The following is a 14,291-nucleotide window of genomic DNA, read 5'->3' on the forward strand; positions in this document are numbered from 1 at the left end:
TAACCAGGACTCCCTGCAACTAAAATGGACTTTAGCTTGAAAGAGGAGCCAGCATCCAAATGCAAGGAATCATCAGTTTAGTGGCTCTCCCTAAAGACAGAGTGGACATAGAATGCACAGCTGTTTCACAGTGCCCATCAAGGACCATGGACTATTGACTTTTGTTTGTAGTGTACACTAATTGGTATGTTGCTTGCCTTACCATACTGCCAGAAACTATTGTAAGTAATCTGTTTTTTGAATTGCATGTATAGCAAGTTCATTTTCATTTATTGATGCCAGCTTGAACCTTGTTAATTTATTTCTTATGTGCTAATAAATTGTATTTTTATACAAAATTCAACTTGGTGCATGTTAGCTTTTTTTAATTGTGGCATGATTGCAACCTGGAAGAGTAGGCTTTGGAAAGAGTGACAAATAAGTGTTTAGCCAACTTATTCTCACCCATGGACAAATGCATTGGTTATAATATAAAATATTACAATCTAGTCTAATTGTTCTGACACCCCTGGCCATGTGTGTCTCAACCATTATCCCCAGAGCAACCAGTGAAGTGCCTGGGCTGCTAATCAAATCTATTTAGGATAGGCTATAGTCATGGCTTCATCCCACTAAATATCATGGAACTAGTGAAGACAAACTATTATTGAATATGGTACTGCATTTTGTAGCCTCCAGCTAAGCCACCTGAAACTGTATAATTATTCCTTTCTATAAAAAAATTATAATATTGGAAAACTTGAACTGTTCAGGAAGGATTTAGGAACTGTCATTATATTTTGACCTTTTATAGGTTATTGATCGGTGAGCTCTGCCTCATCTGTAAAACAGTGTTATACCCAGTCTTGTGTGAATGTCTGTGCTGAAATGCTCCAGTAGATTGCCAATACAGATTAAAGAACTTAATACTAAAATATATATGTAGTTGTTGTTGTTGTGCCTTGGCTTTTCCCGGTTAGGGGTCGCCACAGCAGAACTCCGGTCCGCTAATGATTGGCAGTAGATTTTTACGTGCCGAGTTGCCGGCCCTGGCGCACAACCTTCAACGAAGGTACGCCCATTCACACATGTCTCCACACAGAAGATGCTCTAGCTGAGAATCGAACAGGACAACGTCTTACTGTGAGGCGACAATGCTACCGCAGCACCACCACCGCAGTACTAAAATATATATGTAGTAATAATGAGAAAAACTTGTCAAGTTAAATTACATATTGCCCTACACAATTAGAAATAAGCTTTCCTTATTCTCCAAATTAACCTATATGGAGACATACCAAGATGGCTGTACACTGATTAACAGCTTAGTTTCAGTTCTCCCAGTGTGAAAAATTAAATGGAAAGACAAAGGCCATGAAATCTGTCACTTTTAGTAAATTCAGTGACTGGCTAGTAAGTACACTGCCTGGATGCAAACAAAGAAACTTGGAGAACTTGAAAGAACATCAACTAGAAAAGATGAAGAGAAAACACACTGATTGGGAAGAATCCTGCAAATGTTCAGCAAAAAGCAGTTCAAGCTCTAGCTTTGGTGCAAGACATGACTTCCAGTAATCTAGAGGAAAAAATAAGGCAAATATGTTTAGAGCTAATTAAAATAAATGAAACACTGAAGGAGTATATCAATTAAAATAAAAGACTGGGAAAAAATTGAAGAAGCTTTAAACAGATATTCAGATGAGCTGATAAAACTGCAAAAATAAGAGGTCAGAATGAGGAAAAGACTGGCTGGGTATGAGACTGTTCAAAAGTAATGTTTCAAAAAAAATGGTAGAATTAGAAGACAGAGCAAATAGGGAAAATTTGAGATTTTCTGATGTGCCAGAGAAACTAGAAGGAACAGACTGTATTAAGTTTTTGAGGGCACAAATGAACAACTGGACTGGAGTTCCACAGCAAGAACTATTAATTGAAAGGGTACACAATGTGTGTGCTCTAAATCTGCCCATGAGAAAGCAGCCAAGACCTGCATTAGTAAAGATGCAAACATACCAGCAGAAAGTGTTGATCTTGAAAAAACTGTAGCAAAACAGTTAAGTATTAAAAGTTGGCGACAGCAGAGTATTTAAGGAAAATGATTATTCTCTGTACACCAGGCAGAAAGGAAATACATATTCTAGTAATAAGGGAATGTTGAGAGGTAGGTGTGAGATTCAAGCTACTGCATCCATCTATCTTCAGAATATTTTTTTCCTAGAGGATCAACATCATTTTTGATGCAGAATGGGTTAAGGAAGAAAAATAAATGTCCAACAAAAAGTCTTGAGAGAGAGAGAAAAGCACAGGTTTGGCTAGAAGAATCAAGAGTACATTGGAATTGAACCAGAATCTGGAGTTGGGAGATTGAAATGAACACAAAGAAGCTCAGCACCATGGAAATTAGTGAATGAATGTGAGACTGCAAAGCATCAGTTGCAGTTTTGAAAGATAGCTATGTAATGTAAGAAAGATGGCTATATAATGTAAAAAAAGTGGGATGCGTTGACTTTTGTTGACTTTGTTAAACTTGTGGGGAACTGAAAGACATTTTACTCACTTCATGTTGTTAACATTTGGAAGGGCACTGAGAAGAAGGGAGGAGGAGGAGGATAAAAGGTAACTGTAAGTAAAATATTTATTTCTTAACAGTGTTCCTGTTAAACTTTTCATGATATAAACAAACGTATTATAGTAAAGAATTTTTAGTTGTTCTTGTAAAGATAAAGATACAAAAGTAAGCAGATCCCTTTTCTGTTTTTATTTATTAAGAAATGCAGGCAGTTTAATGCACAAAAAAAAAAAAGAAAAAAAAGAAAGGCTAGAGAAAAGCATGTTTAAAGTAATAGGCTGTAATCTTGGGTTGCTGAGGTCTGGGATGGAGTGCAAAAGTACAGAGATCGTACTATATGTAGAGCCGATATGTTTCGTCTTACTTTTATATAGGTGAATGACTGGATAAAGACCCTTGGCTTAAACTAACAAGTTTTAAGTAGAAAGAAGTAAATAAGGCAACACTGAATGTAATGAAAATTTTTCCTTTAGCAGTAAATGTTTTAGCTTGGCTTTAGAAACATACACCTGAGGATTTTTTAGTTTCCTTGGAGACAAGCTGATAATAGGGTAATTAAAAGCCAGAACATTGGTTTCTTCAAGGCTAAAATTTTATGTTTTCTGAAAGCATGCAAGTGCTGTTTCACATCTGGAGATAAAAAAAAAAAGAACAGACACCAGTTAGTGTAAGTAAAAGCACAGGCAAATGTGTCTTAGCATGGATAACCTCCATTTTAAGTTAATTAAGGCCTGTGTTTGCAGTGTCTGTTTGGGAAAGTTGTTCCTATTAGGAGGGTTAAACTTCATTTTGAAGATGTACACAGTGCTTGTATTAACAGATTATAGGAGTGCTTTGGGGGGGGGGGGATTTGGCCTTTTTAGCGACCTCATCAATACATCATAGGTTGTTTATTTGGCTATACTTTAGAAACACAGAACTTTAAAATCAAGTTGATGTCCATAAACCCACTTACACTGTACTGATGAGATCACTAAAAAGACTAAAACATGCATGACCACAGCTAGTGGGGTTTGCCTTTCTGAATGTACTTATAAAGACTTAAAAAGTTAAAAGTAATGGGCATTCGAGAGCCATGTAACTGAAATACTGTATACTCCTTAGGGGTCATTTGCATACATCTCATGGGCCTCCAGTGCAGAAGGTTTAAGGTACTGTACAGTGAAACCATTAGCTTGGCTGTTTTTTCCTTGCAGTTTTTACTCAATGGCTTGTCTGTATGATGTTTTACACTTTGGTTTGGAAAACACTGATATGAAAGATAACTCCACTAGAGGCATGTCTGCTTTCACTGTCTACTTCAGGAATCTTCCCATTGTGGACATTTGTGCGATGGACACGTGGTCAGCTGTTTTCTCACCATCAAGCATTATTTATTTTGAATATGACTGTAGTATATGAGATTTCTCTGACATTTCAGTGTTGAAGGATTTGACTTTCTGGCTGCTTGTTTTTTGGCTATTCTCTGGCTCTGACCTTTCAAAAGGTTTAACTTTTATTCTGTTTCAAATTCTTCTCAACGGTTACCCACTGTAGAAGCCCCCCCCCCAAAAAAAAATATACCTGATGTGGTGACTACATTTCTTTAATATCTGACTTCAGGTGCTTATTTCTGTCCCACTTTTCCCTTATATGTGGATGGTTGTTCCATTGACTAACTGTAGATGGAGTTCTTGTAAGCTTGGCAAGTATTGTCTCCTGTCTTATGGGTTATGCTTGCTTCATGGGTGGAGTTGAGCTGAGTAGTGGTGGGGCTAGGTATACTTTTTTGTCTCAACATGTGACACCATGGCATGCACAAAGAGGAGAAATGTCTACCCACGAGTACAAGATCACAAAAAATGTTTGTCAAGCTAAAGGTAGGATAGGAGGAAACCTCAACAGCTGCAACCCCCGAAGAACAATCTTCTTTCTGATGAAATGATAGAGAAATATGTATTTATTTTTCAAGGCTTTATTTCGGCTTATTTCATCAAAGTTATTGATGATAAGCCTTGTTTTAATGTATACTGTATTTACCGTACTTATGTGGAATGATAATAGTGTTTTATTTATCACAGGACAGCTTCAGTGGCATAGAGGGTTAAAACACTAACTGTAGCCCAGGTGACAGTTTGACTAATAGCGCAGGCTGTTAATAAAAGAGGAAGATGGCTAAGTGTATAAGGGATGGGCTTTCAGTGTAGTGGTAATCCACATTAGCAAGTACAGAAGAATGTACATCTGCAAGGGTGCTGTGGGTCCTCATGGTGATGCAGCAAGCCTATCTCCCCAACCTTGGGATGGGTTTAGGCCTCTCAAATGTCTTCATAGCCAGGTTCTGATGAGGACATGGGCAACCCTCATGGATGCATGAATGACAAGCCTTGCAAGTGGCTCTCACTTCCATGGTTTTGGGGACTCCCTGCTATTTAGAACTAATGGGATCAAGTCCAGTTAAGGGTCAGCAAGCTTGGGGGCAAAAAGAACATAGACAAAATAGTGGCAAAGAACATTTTTTTTCTATGTTACAGCATTTTTTTTATCAGTTGAAAAAAAAAACTGGACATTGCAATTCTGTGATGAATAACTAGTAAGCCAGAACAGGTAGGTGAGATGGTACTGTCAAAGCCTGCCTGTTAAAGAGTAACAAAGCATGGTAGGCCATGAAAAGATGGTGATTGTGAATGGAATGTGTGTTGCTACTACCTCACCATTGTCTCCATGATAACTTTTAAGAACTTGTATAGAAATGCAATACTTTAGCCATCATAGTACACTTTGAAGTAAACATTGTTAGGTTGTATTAAACTGCAGTATACTTTCTGGAAATTAGAAACTCCCAGTCCTGGAATGATTTTCTTTTATTCTGTGTAGTTTGGTAGACCTACACTTGTGCTGAAGGAATAAAAATGTTTGACAGTGTAAACCTGAAACTGAACTTTAAACTATGTTTGGGCAAGATATTAAATGCACAAAATGCTTTTTTAAACTTTGGCATTTTATTATTTGCTTTTATGCACTAGCAACTAAAAACTTTGTTAAAAAAGAAGTACTTCACTTTTTGAAAGCTAAATGTTGTTTGCTATTTTGTAATTGCCTTATTTTGTCCAGTTAAGCATCTAAAATTTGTTCCTTTGGCAGGCATTATCATTTTCAGCAGGATTGTCACGGGATCCTCATCGCTGGTTAGCTGAAATCAAGGTAAATTGCAAGCCTTGCAAATGTAACTAGATATCAGCTCTGTTAGTGAAGTGATTTGATTTCCATTGTTAGCTGTTAAATAACTTTTCCACAGTTATTAAATACTTGTGCTTGTTTCAGGCTTATAATATATATATATTTATATTTATATCTATATCTATATCTATATCTATATCTATATATATATATATATATATATATATATATATATATATATTGTCACCTCACAGCAAGAGGTTCTCCGGTTCGATTCTCGGCTGGAGTGCTTTCTGTGCGGAGTCTGTATGTCCTCCCTGTGGTTGTGTGGGTTTCCTCCGGGTGCTCCGGTTTCCTCCCACATCCCAAAGACATGCTGTAGGTGGATTGGACACTCTAAATTAGCCCTAGGTGTGAGTGCATGCATGTGTGTGCCTTCTGTGGAAGGTTGGGCGCCGGGCTGGCAACTCGACACAGTAAAACTCCACTGCCAATCATGAATGGACAGATGATCTGCTGTGGCGACCCCTAACTGGGAAAAGCCAAAAGAAGAAGAAGCTATATATATCAGCACAACAGCTGTAGTAATTGGTTGTTTTGGACCATTTCTAGCTCTTTTGAAGTTCCCTGTTTAAAATCTGCCTCTGGGCGTTTTTTTCTGGCTATACTACTCAGACAAGCTCCTCGTGGTCCTGCAGAGTGGTCCTAGCTACAGAGAACTCAGAAAAGCGACTACTTTCTGGATTTAAGTATCTTTGCTGTTTTTTACTTGAAATAGCTTCTCTAGCTTACCCTAAACAAGCTTAAACTGTTTTTTAGCTGTTTGCTGCATTATTTTAAAATCTGCACTTAAAGTTACTTTTTAGTCGAATTTGATCGAAAGTTTGTTTGTTTGTTTGTTTAATTTAACTGTTGAGGCTGCCCACTAAAGTGTGCTAGCCTGTGTAACTGATTTATTACTGTCTCTGCATTTTCTGTGTGTTTCTATCTAAAAAAACAAAACAAAAAAAATCCTTGTTTTTACGCTTCTCCTCGACTAGTTTAGACAAGTTTACAGGCATTGCTGTATTATGGGCTGTGGTGTAGTTCCTGTGTTGTCCATTACCTTACTTGGATAGAGGGAAGTTTCTTTGCTCACCAGTGGGAGTGGGGAGCCTTGAGCAGCCTACCTGTCCCTGTAGGAAGTGACCTCAGCACAAGAGCTGTAGTAATTGGTTGTTTTGGACCATTTCTAGCTCTTTTGAAGTTCCCTGTTTAAAATCCGCCTCTGGGCGTTTTTTTCTGGCTATACTACTCAGACAAGCTCCTCGTGGTCCTGCAGAGTGGTCCTAGCTACAGAGAACTCAGAAAAGCGACTACTTTCTGGATTTAAGTATCTTTGCTGTTTTTTTACTTGAAATAGCTTCTCTAGCTTACCCTAAACAAGCTTAAACTGTTTTTTTAGCTGTTTGCTGCATTATTTTAACAATACAAAGACAAGATGATCAGCTTTAATAATTGGCTCAAGTACTGGTGTCATTCTAAGGGGATCCAATGTCTGTCTGCCTGGGATGACATGTTGGACAAGCCACACTGCTTCGCAAGGGACGGCTTGCACCTGTCACTACTGGGCTTCCGGATATTGGCTAAGGCTCTTGCCACCCCCATAGTGCCTTTTTTAGGCAAGGCTCAAAAGATAAACCCACCTCCTTAGAAAACAAAAATGGAAAAAAACTAAGGGTAATGCTGCTCAACGCCAGAAGTCTAAATCTCAAGATGCAGGCACTCGATGCAATCCTCAGTATGGAGAATATCGACATCTGTGCAGTAACTGAAACCTGGTTCAAGGCTCCTGAGAGCACCCCAGCGCTACCAGGCTATACCACGTATCATGCTTTTCGGCCCCAAAACCCAGGCCGAACCACAAAGGGAGGGGGGGTGTCCATATTCATCAAGGACACCCACACCTCCAGGTTAGTAGCAACACATGAAGCATCAGAGACCATACAGGTGCAACTAACCATAGGCAAAACTGCTATACACCTGGTAGCATGTTACAGACCACCCTTCCAATCTCAGGAACCCCACTCAGCCTTCCTGAAGACATTGGAGGATATGAATGTATCACAAAATACCTTCATACTGGGAGACTTCAACTACCCAAACATAGATTGGGTATGTTATTCTAGCCCTAACACCCTAGCCCAAAGGTTCCTGGAATTCATAAATTCAAATGCACTGGAACAACTAGTCACCTCTCCCACTAGGGGAGATAATATACTAGACCTGATCATCACAAACATGGGGGCAAAATGCTCCACACCGGAGGTATACCCCTTACTAGTGAGATCTGACCACAAACTAATCACCCTGGATATACATATCCCACCTCCACCCCCAGCACAAAAGACCACAGTGAAAAACTTCTCAAAAGCAGACTTCACTCTTCTTAAGACTGAGATGGTATCCTTTAAGCCCACTGGGCCAGTGGATACCACATCCCACAATGCCGAATCCTTCACAGATGCTTTCTATGGATATCTCCAAGAATGCATGGATCATGCAATCCCAAATAAATCCAAGTCCCTCTCCACCAAAGGCAAGCGTCCTGTCTGGTGGACCTCAGCCATTAACAAATTGTATAACAAAAGAAGGAAGCTACTGCACGACAGAGCAAAATCCCATAAAGGGAAGTCATCTCTGATCAACACTAGCAGAAAACTACGTTCTCTCATAAAAACATCCAAGGCCAACTTTGAGAGAAAAATCGCTAGGGACACTAAAGATAACCACAAAGCCTTCTTCAGCTATGTTAGAAACCTGGGCGGAAACCCTCAGATATGCTCAGAGTTAGTTCACAACAACAAAAAATACACTGAACCCACAGATATTGCCAGCATTCTGGCTGACAGGTTCAGTGCAAATTTCTCCCCTCCCTCACCCCCAAAAGAAGAAATACTTATCCCAGCTGAATGTAATCTCCCTGACATCTCAGATGTCCAAGTGAGAACCGCCCTCAACAAAGCTAAAAATACAGCATCAATGTGACCTGACGGTATCCCGGGTTGCGTGCTACGTGAATTCCAAGAGGAGCTAAACCCGCACATAAAAATGCTATTTAACCTTAGCCTTACTACAGGATATGTACCTGAACACTGGCGTACAGCAACAGTGGTCCCACTCCACAAAGGGGGTACCTCTACAGACCCTGGGAACTACCGCCCCATAAGCTTAACCAGCCTGGTCTGCAAAGCTATGGAAAGAATCATTATGGAACTCATATACAGAGACATAGGGGACCTACAGACACTTGACCCCACCCAGTTCGGCTTTGTAAAGGGCAGATCCTGCCTTTTGAACCTGGTTGACTTTTTCGAAACAGTCACTAGAGCCATTGATGAGGGCAAAGCAGTCCATACAGCCTACCTGGACTTGGCTAAGGCCTTCGACACAATACCCCACTCAGGCATCATAGATAAGCTCAACAGCTTAAACGTAAACCCTTATGTCACTAGATGGGTTGCAAACTGGCTAAAGGACAGAACCCATAAAGTTAAAATCGCTGGAGCAATGTCAGACTCAAAGCCAGTCACAAGTGGTGTCCCACAGGGCTCTGTCCTGGGACCTCTCTTGTTCAGCATTTATTTCTCAGATGTTAAAGCAAACATGGGAGGGTTGTGGCTGACAAAGTTCGCAGATGACTGCAAACTAGGCGCCATAGTCGATACACCAGCGGACACATGCATCCTACAAAAAGACCTCACAGAAACGGACAACTGGTGCCGGAGTCATGGCCTTAAACTAAATGCCAAAAAATGTATAGTCATCCCCTTTGGGAAAAACAAAGTACCCACAAATTATCACATAGACAGCAACCCACTGAGTACGGAAAAAGTAATCAGAGACCTAGGGATCCAAGTCGACAGCGACCTCTCATTTGACACCCACATTGCCAAAGTGGTTAGAAAAACATTCTACCTTGCACACCTTATCATGAAGGGATTCACATCCAGATCCAAGGATGTCATTGTACCCCTATACTCCTCCCTCATCAGACCCATGATTGAGTACAATGCCCTATTTGGTATGTACCTCACCCGGCATTTGCAACAGCTGGAGAGACCACAAAAGTACCTCACCAAGAGGATCAAGGGTCTCCAACATGTCTTATTCTGCCAGACTAAAGAAACTCCAGCTCTATTCAGTAGCATACCGCCTGCTCAGAGGTGATCTCTGCCTGACGTACAAGGCCATGTCCAGTCAGGAACTGATGGACATGCTCCACCTCAAAAAATCCAAATCCATCAGGACCACGAGAGCTAAAGACTTAAACCTCGGCACAAGTATGAATAGGACATTCTGGAGGGATAGATTCATAACCCAGAGGCTTCCCATGCTCTGGAACAAGATCCCAGTTCATATTAGGCAAAGCCACTCACTGACTCTCTTCAAGAGAAATCTTGATGAGTAGATGGGAGATCGTAAGTTTACCCCAGGGGTCACATCTGTGTCACTACTAGACAGGGGCACAGTAAACTAATTCTATTATATAAGGGAACCTTCATTGTGTCACTACTAGACAGAGACACAGTATTCTAAATCTATTCTGTGCATTTTTTGTACCATTTCATGGGGTGGCGAAAGCCACATCACTATGGCTAGGCTTACAAATGCCCCAGGGCAGATAGCCTAGTACTAAACTATGAAACTATATATATATATTTATATATATAACTATGAAACTATATATATATATATATATATATATATATATATATATATATATATATATGTGTGTGTGTGTGTGTATAATAATAATAATAATAATGTAATGCAATGTAGTTGTCCGTATTGCCCAGAAGATGGGATGCAAGGTTTTGTCATTAATTCGACTCCCAGACTCTTGTGTGTTAGGGCATATGTCTTTGTGTAGAGTATAACGACTGCCAAAAGTGCATCAGAAGAATTCAGGAATGTTCATAGATCCAAGCTTTTTCTTCACTGACAGTTTTTACATTTTAAACTAATTATTATTCATCTCATGAATTGTGCCTTTGTAATTAGTATTCAGTCCCACCCTTTGTCTTTTCTTTATACTCAATACACCATTTGTTTTAGTTTGTTTTTAGGGTACAGTGGTTAGTAGCATTCTATGTTGTTGTGGTATGTTGAGCAGTCCTAATGTAACCTTCTGCAAGTGGCATTGATTTTTGATCAGTAGTTCGTCTTCCGCCTAGTAATAAAAAAGAACATTCATTTTTGTTTAACCCTTAAAACATTATTACAGTTTTAAGAATTTATTCACTCTACTGAATAGTCAAGGGTATCAGAAGAAAAATGTAGAATGGATGGGATAGATATAAGGCAATTATCTGAAAAATAATAAAAAGTAAATTGGGCTGGTGAGCAAATCAGGCAGCTGTTATTTCTCTATTCCTCTCTCTTCAGATTTCATAACTTATGGGATATTGACCTGAAATAGCACTAAGCTGGCTTCATTGTTTTTTTTTTTTTTTTTTAGCAGTGGATAGTCCATTGTTTCAAATTTTCAGGCTACCTGTGACACATGACATGCCATATAGGATTGCGTGTCATTCATCTAGACTGCATGGAGGGACATGCCTGGTTTTTCAACAGCAACAAGCTGATGCACATCATGCTGCCCTTCACAAGGTTTGATTTTTTGACGTGAGGAAGATTTTGAGAAATGTTCACAATGGGTACATAGATTTCAGATTGTTACCTTTCTGTGTTTATTTCTTTTATTGGTCATAATTTATATGAACAGTAAAAGGAAGGCAATCAAATAAAGGTAGGACTACACAACGAAGGAACAAAACTATATAAAATAAAAATATTACGACCACCACGGCTATCAAAAATGCCTTAATGCAAATAACTACTTAAAATGTACATACAACTATGATAAAAAGCAATAAAAACCGGTAACAATAGGTAAGCACTTTCACAATAAACACTGCTTCCTTGGACCATGAATAAACATAACAAGAAATGAACCAATTATAGTCACACAATCTCAGTACTAACAACCAATGAATAACTAGAAGGATTGCAAAAACATGCATTCATTTGGATAAATGTATATACATAATGATTGGTAGTTGACATTCTAACTAGCCAATAAAAGCAGTCAAGAACATAATCATAACAAATCAAAAACTAGCTAATGAAACTACAATAACATTTATTCATTGAATAAAATCAAATGTTCAGTGATTGGTGTCTCACATTCTAGCTAACCAATGGTCCGAGGAAGCACTGTTTTTCTGTGAAAGCACTTACCTATTGTTATTGCTTTTTATCTTAGCTGCGTTTTAAATAGTTATTTGCGTGGTAGTCGGAACATTTTTATTTTATACAGTTTGGTTCTAATTCATGTCAGACTGTATGGAATAGAAGTGCAGTGTATATAGAACAGAAGTGGTACTGCTGGCCGCTTGATGCCTCAGAAATGGTATTTTATGTCAGTCTTTCAATATTTATCTTGGAAAAATGATCAGACACTGAAAATCAAAATGCTGTGTGATCCTAGAGTTGGTATATATAATTAGCAGTGCGGGTGTGGGTGGGCTCAACCCCAAACATGGAGGCTGTTCTTCATATTGATCACTGCTGCAGTAGCCTAAGCAAAATGAATTATATCCTGCATAGAATATCACAGCTGGCTAACTTCCAAAATTCCACATGCCCACACCTTTAAGACAGCTTGAGGGGAGCTGACTAAAAGACTGTTTTAGGTCCAAAATCCTTCAGAGCTTTTCTGCCGTGGAGTAGAGCACTCCCCTGCGGTCTTATGAGCATTACACATTCATTAACAATTGCTGGGCAGATAAGTTCCCTACAACAAAAAGTTCCACATTGCATTTTTGTTGCCTAAACTGGTTCACTGTGAAAAGTATCTATTTTAAAGCTACAGAAAATTATTTTTATTGTCCGTTACATTACTTTTATGTACTTTTGAACAGGCGTGCACTTCTTACTTTTGCGGTAAAAAGTTGTTGAAAACTTACTTTTTTTGTGGAGATATGATATTCATTTTATATTTTGGGACTGAAGAAAGTGTTTGAAGTACTGTTTACTGTGTTTTTGTGGGAAAGGTGACTTTTTGTGACTTTCCTGATTTACTGACCTTGCTGCTAAGCATCCCAGGAAACAAGGACAGTTTCTGGCCTGACCATGGAGCAAACTACCAGTCCCTTGGTAAGGCCACTTTCTAGCCACATATCAAAACAATCCTTCTTGGTTTGTGATTTGTTGTGGAGTTGACTGGTAAGAGCAGTTTTATTTGAATTTATATTGCATTTGTTATCACTATTTTTAACTGTTTGTAGGTAGGAAGAGGCTGCTTATTAACAAGCTGTACTTTGATTCATATTTTGTTGTTTTACCTTTAGTTTCACTTTTGGTTGTGAGAAAGAGATAGGTTTTGGGCAGGCAAGCTCTAGCCATCACAAGGGGCCTAGACAGCTATAAATTTACACAGACTGCAGAGAGGAAAATTCTGAGCATATCAAAACAATCCTTCTTGGTTTGTGATTTGTTGTGGAATTGACTGGTAAGAGAAGTTTTATTTCTTTTTACTGTTAAAAGGAGGTGCGACTGCGAGCTATAGTGAGCAGAAGCTACTGCATGTAAAGAAATTACAACTTCTATCTGGCTGGTAGAACATGTATGGTCAGAACAACTTTATTGTATTTTATTATTTAGTTGGATATTGCTGGTATAATTTTTGTCATAGAAGTTCATTTAAGTTCCTTTGAATTCTTTGCTACTGACTTTGTGTAATTTTTTTCTTTTGCAATATTTTATTCAGTTAAAGCTGAATATGGATTCCTTAAATGAGTATGCAGTTAACGATTTGCTAATGCACAATTATCTTGTACAGTGTAATAAATGCTATGCATATTTAAAAGTAACAGCCGATAACAATGGTGTGATCTTTGTTCCTCGTGTCAAAAGTTCGATGATTTGCTTACCATTGTTAGAGGCAAATCTCGACTTAATGATGATGATTGCACATGTGCAATTGGTATGGCTTGGAGAACTGTTGTATCATATATTGACTGGACTGATGAACTAAATAATGTTAGACATAGAACAAATAGAACTGATTTAGGAAATGATGCATCTATTTTCTGTAAAGAACATTCAACTCCTATGAAACATGATGAGGCCCCTGAGAACTATGGAATTGTGGATGCAAGTACTTAGCAATCTGAGGATCCTGTTTGTTTTGAAGAAAACGAAAAAGGAAAGAAAGGAAGAAGATCTCAACAAATAAAAAGGAAGAAAAAAAAACTGATTAATGACTGTAAAGGAAAGAGAATACATAGTAAAAAGGATTCTGCTTTGTTATGTAACACACTGGTGACAGGGAATGATGATATCAGAAAACCCTCAGTCTACAGAAAAAGGCATCACCTTTCCAATGGAAATGGTAGAAAAAAGAGGCAAAGGGCAGGTGAAAAGGAAGAAATCAAAACTGAACGTGGAAAGATTGAAGAACATTACTGAAATAAAAAAGAAGAAAAAGACATATGTTGACTACATGGCTCAAGCTGTGGATTTACAATGCCAGCTGGAT

At 38.7% G+C, this 14,291-nt stretch overlaps 1 protein-coding gene across 1 annotated transcript in view; it reads left to right on the forward strand.

Moving 5' to 3' along the window:
* CEP128 (centrosomal protein 128) overlaps nucleotides 1-14,291 on the forward strand; it is a 2,208,485-nt gene that overhangs the window by 1,027,330 nt on the left and 1,166,864 nt on the right. Inside the window, exon 18 of the mRNA XM_044074035.1 lies at nucleotides 5,672-5,731. Coding sequence (XP_043929970.1) covers nucleotides 5,672-5,731 — 60 coding nt within the window. The remainder of the gene's footprint in view (nucleotides 1-5,671; nucleotides 5,732-14,291) is intronic.

The sequence above is a fragment of the Protopterus annectens genome, chromosome 6.part0 (assembly GCF_019279795.1).
Source record: "Protopterus annectens isolate FY-2018-M chromosome 6.part0, PAN1.0, whole genome shotgun sequence".
NCBI lineage: Eukaryota > Metazoa > Chordata > Ceratodontiformes > Protopteridae > Protopterus > Protopterus annectens.